This window comes from Montipora foliosa, chromosome 9 (genome assembly GCF_036669935.1).
Source record: "Montipora foliosa isolate CH-2021 chromosome 9, ASM3666993v2, whole genome shotgun sequence".
Classification (NCBI taxonomy): domain Eukaryota; kingdom Metazoa; phylum Cnidaria; class Anthozoa; order Scleractinia; family Acroporidae; genus Montipora; species Montipora foliosa.
The window spans coordinates 39,389,706-39,410,238 of NC_090877.1; the positions used below are offsets into that span (position 1 = coordinate 39,389,706).

Genomic DNA, 20,533 nt, shown 5'->3' on the forward strand with positions numbered 1-20,533 from the left:
ATTTTTTTTTTTTAGTTTAAAACCAGATGAGTTTATCAAGACACCCTCTGGAGATTATTTTGTGAAAGCCTCAATCAGGAAAGGCCTGCTGCCGGAAATCTTGGAGAACCTATTGTCTGCAAGGAAGAAGTGTGTTGAACTTGTTTGTTTAATAGTGAAAGCCAGCTCTGTTAAAACTTTAGCCCAAAATGCAAGCCTTTAAAAATGATTATTTGTTTTGACTGTTTTAGGGCTAAAGAAGATCTGAAGAAAGAAACGGACCCATTCAAGAAAAAGGTGAGGATTTTTTGGAAATTTTATTTCTTTGCTTCTTTCTTTTAAAATTTCTTTTAATATTTGCAAACTTGAAGGCTCAAACTAAACAGGTAAAATGACATGGTCTCCATACTTGGCCTGTTCACGTCAATCCACTGAACCCTGATACTCTGCTAATGACCCATACCCAAGCTACAATAATTATTTATTTGCAAGCCATTGTTGAAAAAGGAATAAAAAAAAGAGTTTTCATGATTGATGCAGATCGCACTCTGTCTCCCATCTCCTTTGCCAGATCTTGATATTTCTCGCACTTTTCTATCTCTTCTGTTCACCCTTACTATCAAAGCGTGCCAGCGGAACACCACGGGTAAGATTTTTTGGGAAAACTATCCATGTGAGAAATTTTGTTTATGACGTCATGTACATCCATCCATCCATCCACCTGTACAGACTGTCGGGGAGGAGGCAGGAGAGCTTCTGGAGACTGGAGTGTTCGGGCAATTTTCCTTGGCGGGAAATCGCTTGCCAGGGGCTTATAAGGGACAGTTTATGTTTTCAACATCTGGTCCATTTCTCAGGTTCTTGATGGTCGACAGCTGGCTTTGAAGCTCAGTGCCAACTCTGTATATGGTTTTACTGGCGCCCAAGTGGGTAAACTGCCTTGTCTGCCCATTTCACAGGTAGTTATCATGTACATAAAACCAGTAATGGTATTTTATCTTTAACCCTCACAGCTGAACCGGCTCTCATTGACTAGTAAGATTGTCAGGTGTTAGTTAATTTTAAATCTGTAAGTGTCACGCTTACAAAGAAATGGGTTAATTCCCGAGAAATATATAGCACAAAAACCACCTCAAACACACTATTTTGTTTGGCAGAAGAAAAATGTGTTTTTTAATTGAAAAACATGAAATTAACTATGCTCTAAACTTACAAATAATTACCTAGTTCAGTAAAGCATCAAGATAGCATTCCGCAAAATCTGAAACTGCAAGTGGAAATGATGTGCAAGGGATAAGAGGGAATTAAACTTTTTGATTAGTCCTCTGGCTTAGAGGGAACTGTCCCTCTTGCGACTTGTTTCATTGTACATGTAACTATTAAATTCCACCCTGTTACTATAGCAATAGTTATATATTGATCTTACCACAAGATTGTGAAAACTAAAACAAGATGTCACTATTTATAAATTATGCTGTTTTTGCATAAACATTGAAAAATCAACTCCGTCTCTTGCAGAGTGTGACAGCATTTGGCCGTATGATGATAGAGAGAACCAAGGAGCTAGTGGAGTCAAAATACACGGTCGAAAATGGCTACAAGACAAATGCAAAAGTCATTTATGGAGACACAGACTCTGTTATGGTGAATTTTGGAGTGGAATCCCTTGCAGAGAGCATGGAACTTGGCAAAGAAGCTGCATCTTATGTTTCAGGCCATTTTGTGAAACCCATTAAGCTTGAATTTGAAAAGGTTGAGTATCATTCATCCAGCCAGTGACTTCTAGAGCGGCATGTATTTTTGATTTCACAGCGACCATTATAGCTTACCCAAACATAGGTTGGTGCATCAGGCCACATTAGTTTTACATGTCAATGTATATCCACAAAGGTATTAGAAAACGGACATGTTTGTCTAACTATTTAGTTTTTTCCTAGTTTGCCGGCATTTACTAAACCATTAAAAAGTACCAATTCCCAAGCCATAGAATTGTGCACATTTAAAGTGCTTGCATAAAATTAATTATGTTTTGCAAAGCATAATACTGTACATCACACAGTAAGTGGGGAATTTCATCGAATAAAAGAGAGCTTGTTTCATGAAGTATCTGGTGTTGGCAACACCCATCATTACCTGTAAAAAGTAGATTCTGTATTGTCATCTGACATAAGCTATTGCTTTTACAAAATCTTTGAGGGTTTACATGTAATTTTCTGGAGGATTGCATCTACTGGTAAATGGGAAAATTTGTCACCCACTACAATTTAATAATAATATTACTTTCATTTACTTTGAATTCAAGCCTCTCGACAGACAAGTTCTTCTGCTGCAATTTTAATGTGGCAAATTCCCATTGCTTGCATACAGGAAACAATTTGGCCTGCTCCCAACTGAGTGGCTTCATGGCTCAGTTGGTAGGGCAGTGCAGCGCAGAGGTCATGGCTTCAAATCCGGTTGGAAGCCACCTGAATTTTTCAGGTGTCTAAAAAGACAATTTGCTCAAATTGTCCAGAGAAGCGTAAGGATCACCTCTATCTTTCGTCTGTAACCCACACTTGAAATAATAAATTTCTTTCATTCATTGGTCCTTTCACACGAACGAATGAACCAGACAAATTGACCTTGCTCCCAACTGATTGGCTTCATAGCTCAGTTGGTAGAGCATTGCACCAACATCGTAGAGTGTAATGGATTCGCAATTATCTTCTTTTCTTTATATCGGCGCAGAGGAGCGTTTACTAGCACCTCAAGCACTACTCTTGGGATAGGTTTAAATTCTTTATTGCACTTGAAACGACGTAAAAACTGAAAAAGCAATTTTGAGCGTGTGACAATTACGAAAGATGGAAGGAATAATTGTGAAATCGACACAAGAAAACTGAGAAACACAAATATACTTGTTCATAGACTAACACAAAATCATTGAACAAATGAGACATTATTGATGATAAACTAATTAGAACAATGAAATGATACCTCTTTCCTCCGGTTAAGGGCTAATCTTTATCAGTGAGGAAAATCCTAACTTATGGTCCTTAAATGTCTGCATGTCCTTGGCCGAATGTCCTTTGACCTTAGGAGCGGGAATCACGACAACACCAAACACGGAAACAATGTAACGCAATCCTTTACACAGAGGTCATGGGTTCGAATCCTATTGAAGCCAACTGAATTTTTCAGGTGTCTATAAGGGACGAATTTTTATTGCACAAATTGTCCAGATGAATGTGAGGATCAGCTCTATCTTCTGTCTACAACTGCAACTTCAAAATAAATATACATTTCTTCCATTCATCTCCATTTAATTTGTAACTTAATACTATGCAAGTAGCTTCAAAAATTGTCACTGACAATATCAATCTCGACCCCAGAGCTCTTCTCTTGACCGAGGGAGAGAAGAGCTCTGGGGAACCCTGAAACAAAGTGTCTTCTCATTGGTTTTTGGAAGAACAATCAAAAGCATCTCTAATTGGTGCATTCTTGTTAGCACGAGGAGTGAGCAGGCGCTGCAAGGTTCAAATAGCCAAATTTTGGCTGTAAGAACCCCGTAGTGCATGTTCTCCTACAAAGAGTTTCCCAGAGCCTTGGGTCAATCCGAGGCTCTGGTGACAAGAATGTGACAATATTGAACAATATTTGCTCCTGTGGATGGTGGACTTTATCCAGTGTCTGTATCCAGATGGTCTCAGCAGTCAATTGTTGTAGTCTTGCAGCACAATTTACTTGAGTGATGTATTTTTTTGCCCCGCCAATAAATTTTTGAATTGAATATTAAATGTACACCTTGTTTTAATATGCAGGTGTATTTTCCTTATCTTCTGATAAACAAGAAACGCTATGCTGGCTTGTACTTCACTAAAGCTGATAAACATGATAAAATGGATTGCAAAGGAATTGAAACTGTAAGTGCATGCATAGATGTGTAGATACAAAATGATTTATCAAGTGCAATTTGACTAGCTCCTAGATGGCAGTGGTAGGGCGGTTGTGAAGTGCAGGTGTGCAGTCATGCCTGTTCAAGTGTGGAATGTTTTTGGGCTTCTTTACCACTACTTGGGTTGTTCCATTGACTGTGATAATCTTTCTGCTTTGAAAGTCCTTGCATGAGTTTCTATCAACGTCAACTCCAAGGCATTGTTGCTCATTGTTGCCCTACACAAAAAAGTTTCATACAGTTGTAAGACCTAAAGAATACATAAGCCTTTTTCTGTGTCTTTGCACTTGCTACTGTAAATATTTAGAGACTGAGGAAGTGACACTAACTTTTTCTTTTTTTTAGGTAAGGAGAGACAACTGTCCACTCGTTGCCAATCTCATTAATTCATGCTTGCAGAAAATTCTAATTGAAAGGTATATTTTACTTTGTTAGAAATCATCTTTTTTCTAATTATAATATAAATGTGTGTACACTGCAGACCTTGATGGAATGATAATAAACTAGTCTACAATTAGATGTAGCTTCATGGAGTGAGGGCTTGCTTGCCAGCTGTCATCCCATGTTTTGAATTCTACTATAATCTAGGGTTACTGGATTTTCTTGCTCAAAGACTAAGGTTGTTTTAATTTAAAGTTATACAGTTGTCTTGCCTCTTTGAAAAACCAACCCTTAATTTATCTGATTTTAATAATATTGCCCCAAGTGATATTCAGCCCTAACCTAATCGTCTCTAGGTCATATTTAAGAAAAAAAAAACACTTAATACAATGTACTGTAACTCTCTTTTTTCAAGGAACCCAATGGGAGCAGTGGAATACACCAAACAAGTTATATCCGACTTGTTGTGCAACAGAATTGACATCTCGCAACTTGTCATTACCAAAGAATTAACCAAGACAGGAGACGAATATGCTGGAAAACAGGCTCACTCCGAGCTGGCAGAAAGGTATTTTGTAAAATTAAGCTACAGCAACACTCTCTAATGGTATTTTTAGTGTATGAATGGGTGTAGAAACCAAGATGAGGTCTAGCCATGTGAACCCCTAGCTTTTGAGTGATTCCATATTAATTTTTTCATCCTCTTATAGAATGCGGAAGCGTGATGCTGGCTCTGCTCCAAAGCTTGGCGACAGAGTGCCATATGTTATCATAGCTGGTGCCAAGGGTGAGAAAGCTTATGAAAAAGCAGAGGTATGTTCATTGTTCCTTGTGTCAAACCTTGTGGTTCCCATCTTGACGTGCACCAACAGGGCACCCTACATGAAGAAGATGGTTTCTAGCATATAGATGCGACAACACTGAGCAAAAATTATTTGACCAAGGAATTAGCTCAGCGATCAGAGAGGGCTGGGTCAATTCCTGAGAGGATCGATGTCACAAACTACTTTGCCGAGAAAATTTTTTAGAGGCAGGTCGATAAACCCACGCCTTCAGTAGTTCCATTGTGGGGCAAGAGGGAGGCAGTGTGGCCCAGTGGTTAGGGCACTGGCCTTGAGATCAAGAACCGCTCTGACCACTCGTTGAATTTGTTCCTGGTAGTCCCTGGTTCAAATTCCCAGCTGCACTCGTAATTAGCCAACTGGTTTGCCTCTGGCCAGTTGGGTTTCTTAGCAGTTGTTGTTGTTGTGTTCCATCATTTCGTATATAATTTGTTTCATTGGCCCTGAAAAGCCCCTATGGGGAGAGGTCAAGTAAGTATGTATTGTATTGTATTGTTAGACACCATGTGACCCATTACAGTCAAGCTACCTCGCATGTGACCAGTAGTTTTGAACTTTGCTCTCGAGACTCTGAATTCCTGTGATTATTTCCTTAATATATCAAAAACAGCTGGCTATGAACTTCGGTTTTCTTAGAAAATAAATGCTGTTTGAAAAGTGAAAACTAGTTCAAGCATTTGATAAATATTATTGTTCAGTTATTGTCCATTTTTTGCAGCAATTTCAGAAAAATCTTCAAGATTCCTCCAAAGAGGAAGTCAAATGTTAATTTCAGTCGTGTGGATAATGGTCTTGTGTGACATACGTTAAAATTCCGAAAATAAGCCCCGGGGCTTATATTTTTCAAAGGCCCTTTTCCAGGGGCTTATTTTTGGAAGGGCTTATATTCGGAGGGGATTATCTACGGAGGGAAATTTGCGTTTCCAAATCGATTGGGCTAGCCTTATAGTTGGAAGTAAATTTACTGTTTTTGCTTTGTTTTACTTTGTATTTGAGGGCTATTTTCCAAGTACAAGCTCCTGGGTGGCTTATATTTGGAGGACGATTTAACAGAGGGTTTTTTTGCATTGCCACTTTTGGGGGCGTATATTTGGAGGGGTGTATTTTCGGAATTTTGCGGTAGCTTGAATGTCAAAGGGAAGTTTAAAGAAGAAAAAGCAGTTTCCTGGTGTTTTAACTTTGCTGAAGGAAACATTAATTTTATGATGTGCACATAAGTGAATGAGAATAAACTTTGCATTTTGGTTAACTGTTGTCAATGGTTTGTCATCTCTTATCTATACAGGACCCCATCTATGTCCTGGAAAATAACATACCTATTGACACTAAGTATTACCTTGAAAACCAGCTGTCAAATCCACTGCTTAGAATATTTGAGCCAATTCTTGGAGAGGCAAAGGCAACATCTGTCTTGCTGAGTAAGTGATGACCAGTTGTTGTTGTTGGTTAGCATCATTCTGTCATGTGAAAGGGGGAGGGTTCACTTGCACCCAGTGTTTTGTTTTTTTTATATCACTGAGTAAAGGGTGATGTCTTTGTAATGAGAGAGATCTGCAATCTTTGAAATTAGTCAGCTGAGGGACAACAGGCCCTGGGCCCTGTCTTGCAGCATTTAGGTTTTGTTCATGTGAAATCCCAATGTTGCACTCAGGACCTTTGCAGGGCTGTACAAAATACTGTAATCTTATTTTGTTTTTTGAACCCCTCCACCATGGTGAAACCTGAGGAAATATACATAACTTTTATGATGCCTTATACCAGGCAGAGAGAACAGGGAACTTTTCCTCTTCCCCTCATCCTCCCCTCCCCAATTCCATCAAACCTGAAGACTACAATCTTATACAAATTACACTGGGGTACCCCTGTACACTCTTTCCTGGCCTCTGCATACCTTATGAAGCAATGGAGGGTGGGAGGATTTATATTCGGTCACTCCATATTTATTTTTAAGACATTTGAATGAAAATTGCATGTGTGTCCCAATCAGTTAGTCTAAGATTAAAGTTTGAATGTATGCATTTCTTTCTTACAGAGGGTCAACATACTTTGACGAAGACCATAGTCACTTCAAAGGTGGGAAAACTAGCCATGTTCACAAAAAAGAGAAGCACTTGTATTGGTTGTAAATCAGTCTTAGACAATGATGGTAAGAACAAAATCAATAATTATTATCTTTTGCAATCAGTGTGACATACTCTGCAGTTGCTGAAGTTAATCTCAGCTGTGATGATTATTCTCCCTTTTTATTAGTTCACATCATTATAAAATAATTCCTTCATGTTACACTTTCTTCACTTCCTATAGGATATTGGGAACTCACAACTGACCAGCTCCAAGCTGACTTGTTAGCTCAGGTGGTAAAAGCAGTGCACATTGTCAGTGATGTGTCGGTAACTTGTCGGCCAATGCATTGACTGACACGTTGGTCGGATCCGATTTGCTGCAGTACCCACAAATTTATAATGTCCTCAGTGTAATCCCAGAAGTACATAACAAGATGTAAATGCATGAGGTCAATAGAGGTCACAGCAGGGGTGGATCCAGAAATTCCAGAAAGAGGGGGCCAAAGAAATAGCGGCGAGAGTGCACACTCCCACCCCCTCCACAAGCCCTCTATCCGAAAAATTCATGTTGGTCAAGATGTGCGGTGGCCCCCCCACCCCCCCCCCCCCCCCAAAAAAAAAAAAATAATAAAAAATCTGCCCCTGCACACGAATAGTCAATTCTGACATTTTTTAGAATACTTTAGGCACAGCAAGCCGGGACCATTGGTGCCTCCCAGTGCCATCACAGAACAGATAGAAACATTTCCTTGGGAGGATTTTTTAAATAACCATTCTTGTTCTGTCCATTCCATTCCATTCCATTCCAATTATTTGCTATGTTATGCAAACATGCCATAATACACTAAACCATCCCATGATAACAAATCAAACAATAATTCCGTTGAAATGTCCAATTATCTACATGGCTGCATGGTGAACCAAACCTTGTGGATCAATTTGATAAAATTTAATTCAGGGTTCATGCTACTCCTTGAAGTCCTTGAAAAGTCTTGGAATTTAATTTTGGACTTCAAGGGCTCTTGAAAAGCCCTTGAAAAAAAGGATTTTGTGGAAAACTGCTTGAAAACTCCTTAAATTTTTTGCTTGGGTGAAAATTGTTGAGATTGCATCATGCCAAGTTAAAGAGACATTAATTTTCACAAATTGAGCCCAAAATTGGCTATTAGGGAAACATTAGAACCAAAATTAAAATGCCCGTGTGTGCACTTAACTTGCAGGATGTGGTAAGGAATATTAGGGTAGCTTTTTCAGCAAAGAAAACACTGAAACACTATGTATGGCAACCAAAGCCATAGAAATCTTATAAAAGACTCCTTGAAAACTCAATTTGTGGTTGTTGAAAACTCCTTGAATACCCCTGGAATTTTAGACACAAAATCGAGCATGAACCCTGTTAATTGTTTACTGTAAAATTGAGCAATAAATTTACACAATGTACCATAATTATTATCCTTTCTTGGTAAAATTTAGGTGCTGCTGTCTGTAAGCACTGCAAACCGAAAGAGTCAGCTCTTTTCCAGAAGGAGATTGCACATCTCAGTTCACTAGAAGAAAAATTTGCTAGGTTATGGACTCAGTGTCAGAACTGTCAGGGAAGCTTGCATGCAGATGTTTTGTGTACCAGGTAATCTCACTGTGGGGGTCAGTAGGCAGCTATTACAATGGCTCTCGGGATTGATTTAGAAAACAATGGACACAAAGAACAATACAAAAGAAACAATGGACCTTAACTCCAAAAACAATAGAGCTGCATCCTAAAGGGATCCAATGAAATTAGGGGTTGTAAAGAACTGCATCCTATCCCCACTGTAGAGCTTCTCACCTCAGCCAACCCTACAACATGTATGTCATTGAAAGAAGCATGCAAGGCTCACAGTAAAGTCATTAGGTCTGGTTGCTTGCTCAAGGAACTGTCTGACTTCTCCAATTTACCATTTCTTTTATTTGTAACCATTTACTGTAAATTCCAACATATAATGCCCCTAAAGGTCAGAGCTGTATGTATTAGATAACACTCACAAAGTCAGACCAATAGACCGAATGCATAAATGGTGGCCAAAAAAATATTCTTTTGTTTATGTGCTAATTAGCCTCACTAGCCTCGTTTGCATGGACAAAATACAAAATAAATGTTGCTTGAGAGCGAGGCTAGTGAGTCTAATTAGCACATAAACAAAAGAATATTTTTTAGCCTCCATTTATGCATTTGGTCTATAGTCAGGGAACTCTGTGCCCAACAAAGGATTTAGTGACAAGGCCTACTCTTTTTTGTCCTCACATGCAAGTCTCACCATTAGTGGTCTTGAATACAATGGACCCAGCATCAGAACCCTCTCAATTACGTTGAGACTTGGTTGGGATGTGAAAATAAACTTACGACCTCCTGCCCTGCAGAGGGGCACCTTCCATAGATCTGAACAGTGCCATCTTCATGCTCTTTCGGGTGTTGATTCAAATGGAAGATAACGTTGACTGTTATTTGCATGGAATTGGGATTTTAAACATGCTATTATATTATATATAAAGGGAAAAAGACTCACTCTTTTAAGCCATTCACTCCTCAGGTGCTGTGGGTCGGCCCCAATTGTCTGGCATTAGACAGGGGTGGTAATGGGTTAAGGCAGACCATTCACCAGCAAAGAGGAATTGAGGAATCTAGTTCCTTGATACCAGAATGTCCAAGTGGATTGTTAAAAGAGAGATTTAACATGGCATTTATGACAAACATCAGTCTGAGACTAAAATTGCATTTTGCCCAAAATCTTGCTGATTATTTTACAGATGTTGAGCAGCTTTTTAAATGAGAGAGGAATGTTTTCATGCTTTAATGACAAGTAGTAACCTGCCATTTGCCATAGCACAAAAAGGAGCGCTTAATCTCTAATAAGATAATTTTTTCTATACTTAGTCGTGATTGCCCCATCTTCTACATGAGAAAGAAAGTTCAGAAGGATCTCTCTGATCAAGACAAACTCATCCAAAGATTTGGCGACTTCACTTGGTGACAGAGTTAATGGTGGTTTCTGAGCTTTTCAAGCTCTACCAAAAAACTTTCAGAAAATTAACGTACTTCCTATACTAAACAGTATCCTGCATAGGAGTTCTCCACCTTGCTCCCAGAGGATGAGAGGAACCTGCTGAGGAGTTTCACTTCCAAAAAGGTTGCAAGATTGTCAATCTTATTGTTGTTTCGTTTAGCCTGTTCCAGGCTCTTAGTTGATTGGGACTAGCGAAATTGTGGTGAGGCGAGAAAAAGTCAAGCGAAGACTGGGGTAGTGGGGCGTTGCCCTAGTGTAGTCTTCACTATGTTTCACTATGCCTAATAGTGTGAAAAACAATTTTGTATTTCCTTGTACAAAGGTGTTTTTTCAGAGCATTAATTAAACAGAATTTCCTGGAATTAAATCTAACAATAAAGTACAAGTCTTTTGATGTTGCGTTTCACCATACATTTATTTACAAAATGTAACTTGAACAATTATGATTTTTTAGGATAGCTGGTTTGAATGAATGTCTTTCCAATGTTATTTCCAGCAATCAGACAACACTTTGACAGAATACCATACCAGGGTAACCTTTCACGACAGCCAAATGACTTGCTACCCTAGCATCATTCCCGAAAATCACTGCCTATCTCAGGAATAGTAAAAATTGTCAGGGCTGTCTATGCATAGGAGGGATACTGTCTGAAAACCTGAGATCTCAAGTTTCACTTGTCAAAGTTGTTTTTAAACATGTTTCTGGCAAGTACATCTTGTTAAACATTTTGCACATTTAGACAGTTGCAAACCACACAAAACCCAACACAAATGCGTTAATTTCACCCATCATTCTGATCACATAAGAACAGCTAGCCATAGCTATTGGTGGCCATAGCTATTATTTGTGTTGAAGTTCAGGCTGTGTGACGCGTTCCTCCATGTTTTTGTTCTTTGCATGGTTCTTTAACATGTCCATGATCTGGTTATCATACTCCTCAGGTGTTTCTTTTTTCTCTGTCATCCAGTAGTATATTTCCCAGTCATTACTAGGCTGATTGATAACTCTGTCATACTGTTCCAGCAATGAATCACTTAAACTGTCCAAGTGTTTGTCTGCAAATGTGCTGTGGGGTGAAGATATTCATAAATTATTATTAAACCACTTTCAGGATAACTGTCTCCATATAATCATGTTATTACAAATTTCTTCGTCCTTTTAGTAATTTTACTGTGCAGGATGCCAGCTGAAATAATCAACTAAAAATAGGGAGAAGTAAATATACTATTAATAATAAACAGGAATGATTAGCTCAATATTAAATAAACATACCATCAGGTTATAAAGAGAGGTATGGTATCTTGGATTCAAGGAATTTGATATTTGCAAAGGCCAGTGGACATCAGTACATTACTTATTGTTTTTATATTTGGTGCAAAAATTTTCAAACAACTTTTATTTTGATTTTTGCTTTGTTTCAGATTAGGCCATCCTTTTTTTTTTCTTTTTGTTTACCGTTGAATGTGTTTCCAGATGTAGAGTCGGTCGATCAGATTGAGGAAAAAAACTACTAGAAATCACACGAAGACTCAGAATAGGAGAGCTGGTACCCCAGCATCATTGCTTTGGAGACTGGAAACAGCAAGACATGAACAAAAGCAATATGGCGGAAAAGCCGGTGGATGTCATTGTCTAAGTTGGTGATGAGGATGACGTCAAAAGTTAATATTTACATATTAGCATGAACGAAATACACAATATTCTTTAAAAATGTACCTGTTTTTTCTATGTTGTTACTATGCTTATTTTAAAAAAAATGGTTTAACCTTTTTTTTTTTTTCAAAATGCCAAAAATTAGGGTCGGTCGGACGACGGTAAACGAACCAAAAAGAGGGGACGCCCTTATGGCAATGAAAAGTAGAACAAAATCAAAACTGAACTGGTTCAAAAAAAAATTAAACCAAGCTAGAAGAAAATACAAATATACTAGCTTACGTAATATATAGCATGTGTACCTCAACAACAATCCATTTTCCAACATTCCACGCTTCCTGGAGGGGAACAGAAAGCAAACAGCATTCATAACAAGTTCGTAATTTTTTTTCCCGTCCAAAATGTAAAGCTTAGTGCCCCTCAAAATGTTTGAGCGAATCTTACTGGTAATTCATCTTACCTACTCTGATAGAGAAGTCTCGCTCGTTTGCGAGCTATTGGTTCGTTTTGAGGTGATTTATATTCTGGGATAGGTGGTTCAATGGGTGTCCGATCTATGACCTTGCCCGATAGAAAACGAATATTAAAAGTCCGCGATGAAGATTGTCGATTCCGATAGAAGATGGAAAGAAAGCCACATCGTCTCAGAAAAGTCGCCATCTTGTTGATCGGTCAGCGGCATAACTTCAAGGCGCATTTTTAGGTGAGGAAACTGGTTATCTATGGTCACTTGAGGCGTCTCAGTTTGTGTGTAGTGTTTCAAGTCACAACATCTCCTCTACCTCTGAAATTACTATTAATGATTATCGACAATTCGTAATTTTCCCTGGATTAACTGTTGTCGTTAATTTAGGATTACTCTGTCCCAGGACTTGTGGTAGCAGATGAAAAGGAAAAGTGGCATCCCTGGACGGGATTTGAACCCGGAGCACCCAATGTGAAGGAACTGTTTTTATCCACTTGTTAACAACTAAAGATCAACTGGCTGACAATTGCACCGATTATTTATCAAATGTAATTAGTATATATAAAATCATTGCTGAATAGTGGTTAATTCTAGTACTTGATTTTAATATGGTTAGCTTTCTCTTAAGGTTTGGAAACCGACATTTTCTCCTTTTCAAACTTGTTTCTTAACCGGTGATAATACGTTTGCAGCAGCATTCGGAAGAAAAAATATATTAATATATTTTTTAAAAGTGTTCTGTCAGTGAGCGATGCGGTAGTCTAGTGATTAACTGAAAGGGTTATTAACCGAGCATTCCCAGGTTTTAAGCATTGGGGTCCGGATTTAAAAAATAGATATTCATTTCCCATGATTTTTATTAATAATACCCTCACCTGCAAATCGCCCTTTCTCGCAGTCAGAGATTTAATTGCTGAGGGCGCAGGTCAACGAGGTCGGACCGAAGGAGCTGTGCTGCCGGCTAGGCGCTCGGCTCCTGAACACGAGCCATGTATGACCTCGGAGCACAGCACAACAGCCTGATGGAATAGGCTAGGATTTGGAGGAGGGAGGAAAACCCTCAGAGTCAGATTGAGATCGACTGAAACTCAGCCCACATACGACCTCGAGGCCGGAGATGAACCTGGGTCGCAGAGATGGGAGGCACGGTTGATAACCACTAAACCACCCTAACTTAAAAATTGTCGACAATGTCATTTCAGAGGTATGGGATGGGTTTAAGTCAACGTCAACCTCGTTCCCAGGGCCTCTTCGTCGTCGAGGAGAAAGACCCAATAGCCCCAACCCCAGTCCCTCGGAGAGCCTGACCCAATGGATGCAACAAAAGAGACACTGGGAACGAGGTTGGTTTGAAGTGTAATCACAGGTACCCCAAGCTAAGAAGCCAAAACACAAACTTCACACGCATCTGTCCCAGTTTTTAAGATGATGGTCACAAGCCGCAGATAACTTCCATTTTTACAAAATCGCCCCAATTCCTAAAAGACGGAAAATCGCCTAAATGCGGAAAATGGCAAATGACAAACAACATAGATTTCAAAATATTAATAATGGGATACACCTAAAAATAGGTGGTGTCGTCAATGGAAAATCACAGGAGGTGATTATTAGTATGTCACCTAAAAAAAATTCGTGTTTGAAGGGTGGTCGCCACTCGAAGCCCAACGCGAAGAAGTACGGTATTGACTAGAAACATTTTGGAATTTTACAAAAAAAAGGTTGTAAGTGTTTAAAAATGACGAGATATGAACTTGTCGGTGCCACTGTTACAGTAATTTTGTTGCTTTGACGCCCATTTGAAAAGAAAAAAACTCGTTTGTATATATATTTTATTAATTGTTTTTAAGCAAAGGTGTTTGTGGTCAGCATTTTTAATTGACAACTGGCAGGCTTCATACGGCTAGCACAATATCAACACTCGGAAGCTATTGATTTTGACTGCGAATGGAAGATTACAGACTTCTTCAAAGCCATTTGAACTTTTTAATTCTGTAGTAGTACGTGTAAAGTGCTGTGAGCCACAACATAGAAACTGTCACTTTTGAGATACTGTACTCTACTGTATTTCCGTTATTCCGTCTTTTAGGATTTGGGGCGATCTTCCGCCACTCCGTGGGCCACGCGCCAAAACTCAACTGTTCTAACACAGTGGGAGGATCACAGAGTTGTAGCCCCAAATCCGGAAAGCATCTGCATCTTAGTTGCGACTATGACTTACTCTGAAATGAAACATTAACATAAAAAAGGCATGATGGGAGTCCAAGTCCCCATTGAGAGAAATTTCATAAAAATGGAAATTTTCTTTTATTTGTGACCCGAGACAGGTGTCCTGTCTTAAGCGCGTGTTACGTCGAAGAGGCCAGCGGTCGGGGATTTTCTTAAACATATCTAGTGTGCTTAATGCAGTTATTCTCCCTTACTAGCTCCTTGGGTAGTCTTTTGTTCTTGAAATATGCCTCAAAATAAGTTTAACAAAAGTAAACAGTGGTGGATGTAGCGGAGGGGCCCGGGGGACCCGGGCCACCTCCCTTTATTTTGGCAACCAGTATATATTCTGGTATTCCCCCCCCTCTTAGCTCAAGGTCTGGATCCGCCACTGGTAAACACAGGCTATCCCAAGACACTGGAAACCCGTTTTCAGAGAATCTTGTCTCAGTCACATGCAAAATAATGTATATATATATAAATATAATCTCCAAATTATCTTCTTTTGAAAGCTAAGTGCATCCCCTCTTTTAATCGATTCATATTTGATTTAAGAGTGCCTGAATCCAAATCGCTCCCTGCGATGTAAGGGTCATAACCAGACATGTGATATGTGATTGTTACACATAAACAGATAAAAGGTGCGAGACACAAGGTCTTGTCTACAGTGGTTTTCTTAAATCGTATATTCAAAGGTAGAGTTAACCTTTTATTTACCAAACTCAGATAATTTTCAGTCCAGCAATATAAATTTGATAAAATTAAAACAACTACCCCCTAACAAGCAGGGCAAAGTATGGTGTCACCTTAAGATAGCCTCAACTCTTTATGTATAACTTGCAATAAAGCGTTCTTTTCTTTAGAGAGAGCACAAAAAGTAGGTTATTTCATGCACAGCAGACCTCTGATTGCACGAAGCAGTAGCTCAACTTGGTTCAAACAACGTGCTACTATCGTGCCACACTGAGGTCATACACCAATGATTTGGGTATTTCACTATACTTGGATCATTTTTCCACTTGACATTATTTATAGTTATTTATTTAGCACAACAATTATTAAGTTTAAAAAGTTCTACATTTGAAACCTCCCATATGTTATAGTTTGCCACTGACAAGTTAAATTCACTACTTTAACAGCAGTAGCATGACATTTTGAATAAGCTTAATAGTTACCCGAGTGCCATACAAAATAACCACATTCAAATATGCTCTTGAAATTATGACTGAATGCTCTTCTAAGGAAATTATGTAATTATACTATTTTATGTTTGCCCTTATACTTTTTAAATAATGTGTTGTATTATTAGTATCCTTGAGGCTTTCGCATTGAGTCACATAAAAAAACACTGTAACGTTTTTCAGGTGAAATGAGACTCACCTTTCTGATGAAGGCTGTCACCAGCACAGCCAAAACATCAATTTCAATTTCAAATGTTATATTATTAAGAAAACACATCAGGTAACTGCTACATGTATCACTTTAACAAAAAAATCACCAAAAAAAGCATCTTTGAAAAAATGGACAAAAAACATATTACAATGTTCAAGTGGAATACTTTGAACTTAGTTTTACCACACTATGTGTTAAGAACCATAGAGGGCACTTTTTCATAACATGAATAAGCAGTTGAGGCATGGTAACTAAAATAGAGATCTACGGTAGGTCGAATTAATTGTTATTGTCTTGACTTGAGGCTGTCAACCAACCTGTAAGTAAAAAGTATAGGTTATATTGAAATTAATTAACCCATTGACTCCTGTGGGTTCCCCACTGACGACTAAAATCGTCTGGCGTTAGAGTAAAATACTCTGGCGTTAGACAGAGTGAAATACTAAGTATGGCTGGTTTGGGTATCAAAGGGTTAAATAATTAACTATGTTACATGAAGGTATGGTGAAAATCATACTATTGGCCGTTTGTATACTAGAGGCGCATAATCTGTCCAGACAAATTATGCATCTCTCATGTTGTATGTCTAGACGTGTAAAGACGGAACAAACTATGTGAGACCCATAATCTGTCCTGAACAAACATGAAGAAACATTAATTTTTTCTGCACCTATTAAATTTTGTCTAGTATAAAGATAGGCACAGGCCGCATAATGGGTCTGGATGAACCATCCTGTGTGTCTTCAAAGAGGTACTAAAGTGGATAGTTTGTCCAGAGCGTCTTTTGCCCATATTTATACCGGATGAACTTAAGAGATGCCGTGAAAAGTTTGTCCCAGATGAATTATTTGTCTCTAGTATAAGACAGCTGTTATTTTTGCACCTAGTGGACCACAATGATCACTAAAAATCAATTTGACTGCCACTAACACTGAAAGTATTTTGTAACTTGCCAGAGGCACTAATTTGTAGGGGTTTTAGGTAGTTACTACAGTTTTCCCAAGAAAAAGATCAAGATTTTGAAATCTGTGAAATTAAAGCACCAAGACGTCTCTTTTGAAGTGTAAGTCACTGCAATTGATGTAAAATGTAAAATGTAAAAAATAAATGCAAATTGGGGAAAATAGCTAAATATAAATAGTGACCGAGCTCCTGGAGGGGGAACTGGAAACTAGACATTTCAAAGGTCTTTTTCTCAAAAACTAGCCAACAACCCGACCTTAAAATTTCAGGATTTCCTTAGTGACAAAAAATAATCATGTATAGAAACAAATACTAACTACTGCACTGAAGTCACACATACAGAAATTTGCAATCACTCTTTCAGGAGTTGAAATTAAGTTTGATTAATAAAGACTAAATCAGAATTCAAATTTCGACTTGTATGCTCAACCTGGCTATCCACAAAGTCAATAATTTCTCAATTCTTAAAACTCAAAACTCTGGCCTTGAAACTTGACTCTTGATAACATCAAGATCTGAAGGTCGATGGGAAATTAGTTGCTTGGCGGCAGGCAAAAGGACAACTGAAAAATCAGAGTCCTATACAGCACTCAAACGTATGACCTCCGTAACACTGGCCGGATGCTCTACCAATTGCGCTATTAGAACTCACTAGAACTCCTTCCTACGACTTTGATTTTTCAGTTGCCTTTTCACCCGTTTCAGAGAAACTATGCGTAGTTTCCTGTCCTTCCCATGGGCGTGTTACACCTTAACATCTATTGTTGCATCTGAGGATTAAGTTTTGAGTCGAGATTGTCAACTAACATTTTGATAAGCAAAGTAAGTAACTTTGGGGTTACTTGAATGAGGCTCCAGGCTCCAGCACTTGGCTAAGTAGCCTGACCTCTGGCTGTTATACACAATTGTGGTCTCATTCACACAGAAGCCCTTCAAGCTAATCCTGCCAAGCCGACCACATGCTGGAAAGGTCAGAGCACAACACCAGCAACACTGTCCCCTACTCTTTTCGAATAGTGTGTGGGATCTTTAACGTCCCACAGAGTTAATGAACGAGGGTTGTGAGACGGGACCTCCGGCTTATTGTCCTTACCCGAGAAGACTAGAGAGTCTAACCATTTGCAGATGTAATTACAAAGGCAGCACTTTCTCCTCAGTTATTTAAAGACCCTGAGTGTTGGTCCGGCCAGAGTTAAACTCACGACCTCCCGCGTGACAGCCCGGTGCTCAACCAACTGAGCCACTGGAATTGGAATTGGTGTTCCCTGAAACTTCTATTCCCCTACCATTCCATAGCTTCATCAAGTCCATCCCCTTTGAGAGCTGATGTTTTGAATATGGACCAAGTCCGACTCTTCAGTGCAGCGAGACCCAGGGCAGTGGAAACCTCAGATGCCGACATTGCACCTTCCATGTCCTGAAAAAAGAAAGTAAAGGTTACGATTCAAATAATAAGTTAAAACAACTTGAATAAGAATAGAATAATTAATGAGAATAGATAGGGACCATGAAAGTGAAGGTTGGTATTAACTTTTTTTTTCCTTCAGATCTTCTTTCAATTTCTCGAAAAGGGTTGTCTTCAAGGAATTCCATACTTCTGACCCCACTAAATGCGTCTTCATACATGTATAAAGATAATCAATTGATAGCTTTGATTAACTGAACCTTTGCCACCAGGCAGCCATGCTGGTCAAAGACAATAGTGTTTGTACTGCGAGCCTCTGTTTGATTTGTTTGGAAGCACAAAACAAAAGTTTTCAGCCCAGCGAGACTCAAAAATGGTTGCCACGTGGAAAAAGCCCATTAGCAACTTAAGCTGTTGCTGGCTATTGTCAACAAGTATGCAATAACACTCTTCGCAGAGTAAAATTCCTTTATTTAATTAAATTCTCGCTGACATGTCAGAGAAAAACTTTATAAGAAAGAGGTCTCCTTTGAAAATGTTTCTACGGCTAAAATTATAAGTCCCCTCACTACACATCCTACAATATACCTGTTTATTGGCAAAGACTACAAGGATTGCCTTTTTGAGTTCATCTTCCTGTGGAATATGACAATCAAAATCACCATTCTTTTTAAATTCTTAAAAAGTTACAAATCAGTTTGGCAGAATCTAGTACTACTATCCTAATTAGAATCACTTATTCCTTGCTCCAGGGGGTTTGATGTGGCGGCAGCCTTGTTCAGCTGACTTCGCCTGACACTCCAGTCATTGGTGGACTCTAAAGAGAGAGCCAGAGCTTTCCTGTCTTCCTTGAAAGTAGGGGGGCCACATTTTTCTTGGCATTTATTCCCCTCGCTTGCAAGTGGCCACAATCTCAGCGCTCTGCTTGATCAAAGAGTCAAACATATATCACCATTATACAAATAATTACTGTTAACCAGAATTTCGCTCTTTCTGTGGCATTATGCCACAATTTTCTTTCCATTACAAAGCAGTTTGTGGCGTAAAATCAAGAATAGACCCATGCCTCACACATCACAGTCGTGGATCCAAATTATTGCTAGTTTTGATAAACTTGCCCCACCTTTCCCGGCAGATAAAAAGCAAAACTTTGAGGATAGAATCATCAAACATGTTTGCTTTTGGTGGGAAGATCGACATTGTAGACTAAAAATATTTGAGTTTAGGTGCATTTTAATTCTATCATCTGAAGAAAACATGATGCTGCTTACCTCTAACATGGCAATCAACTCCTGTTTTGAGATGCCTATTCTATCCTTATCCACACTGTCTACCACATATATTATGGCATCTGTGTTGGAATAGTAGCATCTCCAATAAGGTCTGTAAACAAAATAATATTTTTTTTACTATTTGTAATCATCATTAGTGATACAAAATTCAATATTTAAAACTGGAACTTTGAACAAAAAAATCAAAACCATTTACACACTAGAATATGACACAATAGTACTAATGAGAGCACTTGCTCCCATGAAAGTATTCTGGGTTTCACTCCTTGACTCATCATGATACATGTAGGTGGGTTGACGCAGTCCATTCTTTTCTCTCCTTTGAGGGGGATTTTTTTTTTACTGATGACAAATCCAACTTTGTTTTATTGAAAAAAACCAGTGCCTCAGTACTAAATAATCATTTGACACATAAGTTCATCATCACTTTACTGTCATTATTATAATTAATTATTAGTGTGTTCAAGCAAGGACGGGAAAAAGATTGAAGTGAGTTGTCTTCAAATTTGCAACTTGTCTGGCCACAATATCACATTAAATTTCGTATTGCTAAATATCTTTTCACTACTGTATTAGAGATGACTAATTTAAAAATCTGGTAGAAATGCAAAAATTTTCACTTCTGGTTTCCACCAGGGGCTCAAAAATGTTGCGTGCTTAAGCCCCCTATTATCATTATCATTATCACTTCTTCTAATATTATTATTATTATTGTTATTATTAACCCATTAACACCTCGAATGCCCTATGAGACCCCCGGTGGATGGTGTTAGACAGAGTAAAAACTCAGTCTCACTCCCATAGATCAGTGGGTTAATATAATTATATAATCATCATCATCATCATCATCATAAGAAGAAGAAGAAGAAGAAGAAGAAGAAGAAAGTGGACTGGACTAGTTTTCGTTCATTTTATT

At 38.6% G+C, this 20,533-nt stretch overlaps 3 protein-coding genes across 3 annotated transcripts in view; 1 reads left to right on the forward strand and 2 right to left on the reverse strand.

Moving 5' to 3' along the window:
* Positions 1–11,309, forward strand: part of LOC137969930 (DNA polymerase delta catalytic subunit-like) — a 29,110-nt gene extending 17,801 nt beyond the window's left edge. Inside the window, exons 10-21 of the mRNA XM_068816340.1 lie at positions 16–129; positions 231–276; positions 837–938; positions 1,498–1,731; positions 3,780–3,881; positions 4,259–4,329; positions 4,710–4,862; positions 5,005–5,107; positions 6,422–6,554; positions 7,169–7,282; positions 8,673–8,826; positions 10,111–11,309. Coding sequence (XP_068672441.1) covers positions 16–129; positions 231–276; positions 837–938; positions 1,498–1,731; positions 3,780–3,881; positions 4,259–4,329; positions 4,710–4,862; positions 5,005–5,107; positions 6,422–6,554; positions 7,169–7,282; positions 8,673–8,826; positions 10,111–10,207 — 1,423 coding nt within the window. The 3' untranslated portion in view covers positions 10,208–11,309. The remainder of the gene's footprint in view (positions 1–15; positions 130–230; positions 277–836; positions 939–1,497; positions 1,732–3,779; positions 3,882–4,258; positions 4,330–4,709; positions 4,863–5,004; positions 5,108–6,421; positions 6,555–7,168; positions 7,283–8,672; positions 8,827–10,110) is intronic.
* LOC137969931 (succinate dehydrogenase assembly factor 2, mitochondrial-like) lies at positions 10,629–12,587 on the reverse strand. Its single transcript, XM_068816341.1, has 3 exons — positions 12,355–12,587; positions 12,197–12,232; positions 10,629–11,307 (listed from the first exon to the last, which is right to left on the reverse strand). Exons 1-3 carry the CDS (start codon positions 12,552–12,554, stop codon positions 11,082–11,084), a joined length of 462 nt encoding a protein of 153 aa, XP_068672442.1. The 5' UTR covers positions 12,555–12,587; the 3' UTR covers positions 10,629–11,081.
* Positions 12,588–15,232: 2,645 nt separating this feature from the next.
* Positions 15,233–20,533, reverse strand: part of LOC137970409 (ADP-ribosylation factor-like protein 1) — a 19,598-nt gene continuing 14,297 nt past the window's right edge. The window contains exons 7-10 of the mRNA XM_068816942.1: positions 19,597–19,708; positions 18,914–18,961; positions 18,207–18,337; positions 15,233–16,274 (exon numbers count right to left, since the gene is read on the reverse strand). Of these exons, the coding sequence (XP_068673043.1) occupies positions 16,244–16,274; positions 18,207–18,337; positions 18,914–18,961; positions 19,597–19,708 (322 nt within the window). The 3' untranslated portion in view covers positions 15,233–16,243. The remainder of the gene's footprint in view (positions 16,275–18,206; positions 18,338–18,913; positions 18,962–19,596; positions 19,709–20,533) is intronic.

Excerpts from the sequence above, each read along its gene's own strand:
- LOC137969931 (XM_068816341.1), bottom strand. The coding sequence starts at position 12,554 with ATGGCGACTTTTCTGAGACGATGTGGCTTTCTTTCCATCTTCTATCGG. Across the intron at positions 12,233-12,354 it reads AGACTTCTCTATCAGAGTAG|GAAGCGTGGAATGTTGGAAA; the intron begins GTAAGATGAATT and ends GTTCCCCTCCAG. Across the intron at positions 11,308-12,196 it reads GAAAATGGATTGTTGTTGAG|CACATTTGCAGACAAACACT; the intron begins GTACACATGCTA and ends TTCACCCCACAG.